This window comes from Panthera uncia (assembly GCF_023721935.1).
Source record: "Panthera uncia isolate 11264 chromosome B3 unlocalized genomic scaffold, Puncia_PCG_1.0 HiC_scaffold_2, whole genome shotgun sequence".
NCBI lineage: Eukaryota > Metazoa > Chordata > Mammalia > Carnivora > Felidae > Panthera > Panthera uncia.
This window is the reverse complement of record NW_026057583.1, coordinates 669,344-671,019: the sequence shown is the minus strand read 5'-3', so window position 1 is coordinate 671,019 and position 1,676 is coordinate 669,344. Positions and strand designations below refer to the sequence as shown.

General features: G+C 50.8%; 1 protein-coding gene across 1 annotated transcript in view; it reads left to right on the top strand.

The window, feature by feature from the left end:
• The window catches only part of PLIN1 (perilipin 1), a 19,920-nt gene extending 18,604 nt beyond the window's left edge, over positions 1-1,316 (top strand). The window contains exon 11 of the mRNA XM_049614278.1: positions 1-1,316. This exon is cut by the window's left edge and continues 41 nt beyond it. Within this exon, the coding sequence (XP_049470235.1) occupies positions 1-167 (167 nt within the window). The 3' untranslated portion in view covers positions 168-1,316.
• Positions 1,317-1,676: the final 360 nt, after the last annotated feature.

Sequence of the window (1,676 nt, the reverse complement as noted above, 5' to 3'; positions counted from 1 at the left end):
CAGGGCAGGAGGACAGGGCGGACGCGCCCGCCGCGCCGCGCCCGGTCTTCCCGGCGGTGGCCCGCGAGAAGCCCGCGCGCAGGGTCAGCGACAGCTTCTTCCGGCCCAGCGTCATGGAGCCCATCCTGGGCCGCGCGCAGTACAGCCAACTGCGCAAGAAGAGCTGAGCCCCGCGCGTCCGTCCGCCCGGCCCCCGGCCCCGACGGCGGCGAGGCCCCCGCAGGCTCTCCAGCCAAGAAACAAAGCCCAAACTTCCAAGTGGGCGCAGACTTCTTCCAAGTGGGCCCCATTCCCGCGGCATCACCTTCCCAGCACCTTTTTTGGGCTTAGCTGTCAGAACCTATTCTTAAGAAGCATCGGAGCGGCAGCTTGCTTTGCTTGTATGCCTTTTGTTTTTGTTTTTCCAAAGGATTGTCTGACTCGATGTCTCACTTCTTTAACCAGATTTGTTGCCAAATGACGTTTGTTTCCAAAATGTAGATCCAGCATCCGTAGACCAATAGTAAGCAGGAGTTTGTGACCCATGTTTAAGCCCTGAGCTCAGAGACTCCCCCTGAGTATCCGGGCTCTCCGCAGACTCCTTTGAAGGGAGCAACGATTAGGTGCGAAAGCTGTTGTACGTTTCTGTAAAGAGCAGCCTCGCGTTTCCGAGGACCCGCTACTCTTCCCAGGCTGAGCCCCGGCCTGCGCTCTGTAGCGCCACCTTCTGGCTCACAGCCACCTTTCCGTTCGCGTCCTTCTAGCCTTCCTTCCATCTGCGCGTTCACCCTTCCGTCGCCTTTTGACCGCTGGCGCCCTGGTGCTGGGGGACAACGGTGACCTTTCACCTCCTTGAAGTCTAACCTAGACAGACTGTGTGTATGGGCTCTGTGACCACGGTTCATTTCAAGCCCTGTTTTTGAAAATGGCAGTATTTGGTAAATCTAGGGAATGGATACGTACAATTTAAAAATTCAAATATTGCAAAAGGGTGTGTGTCTTCTTCCTCACTGAGTTCTCCAGTTCCCCTTCACAAAAAGCACTGTGCTGTCAGTCTGTTGTGCATCCTTCCAGGTACAGGCTGTGCGTGTGCAAGCCCACTTTGTACACTCCCCACCTTGTTCACACAGCTGTGGGATGTTATCCTGTAACAATACATCTGAGAGATCTTTTTGTATCCATATCACAAATACCCCTTGCTCTTTTTCACGACCATCCAGTAAGTGCTTCGTGATATAGATGTGCTATCTTTGACTTCACTAGTTTCCTAATAATGGACTTCTAGGTTGTTTCCTTTGTTTTGCTCTTGCAAATAGTGCTACAATAAATGTCTATATACAAAATGCTTTATGCTGATGTGTAGATAATCTATAGGAGAAATTTATAACCTGGAACCAGGACACGCTGGGTAAAAGCGTATGTGCATTTTAAATATTGTTAGATGATGCCAAGTAACCTTCCAAACCAAACTCAGTTTTTCTTGTTATTGTCATCTGCAGCTGTCAGTCCTTTTAAATATGTATTTATTTATTTTGAGAGAGAGAGAGAGAGAGCGAATGTGTGTGTGTGTGTGTGTGTGCGTGCACGTGCCCCCGTAAGGGAGGGGCAGAGAGAGAGGGTGAGACAAAGTCCCAAGCAGGTTCCTCTGTCAGCACAAAGCCCAATGCAAGGCTCAAACTCATGAACTGTGAGATCAT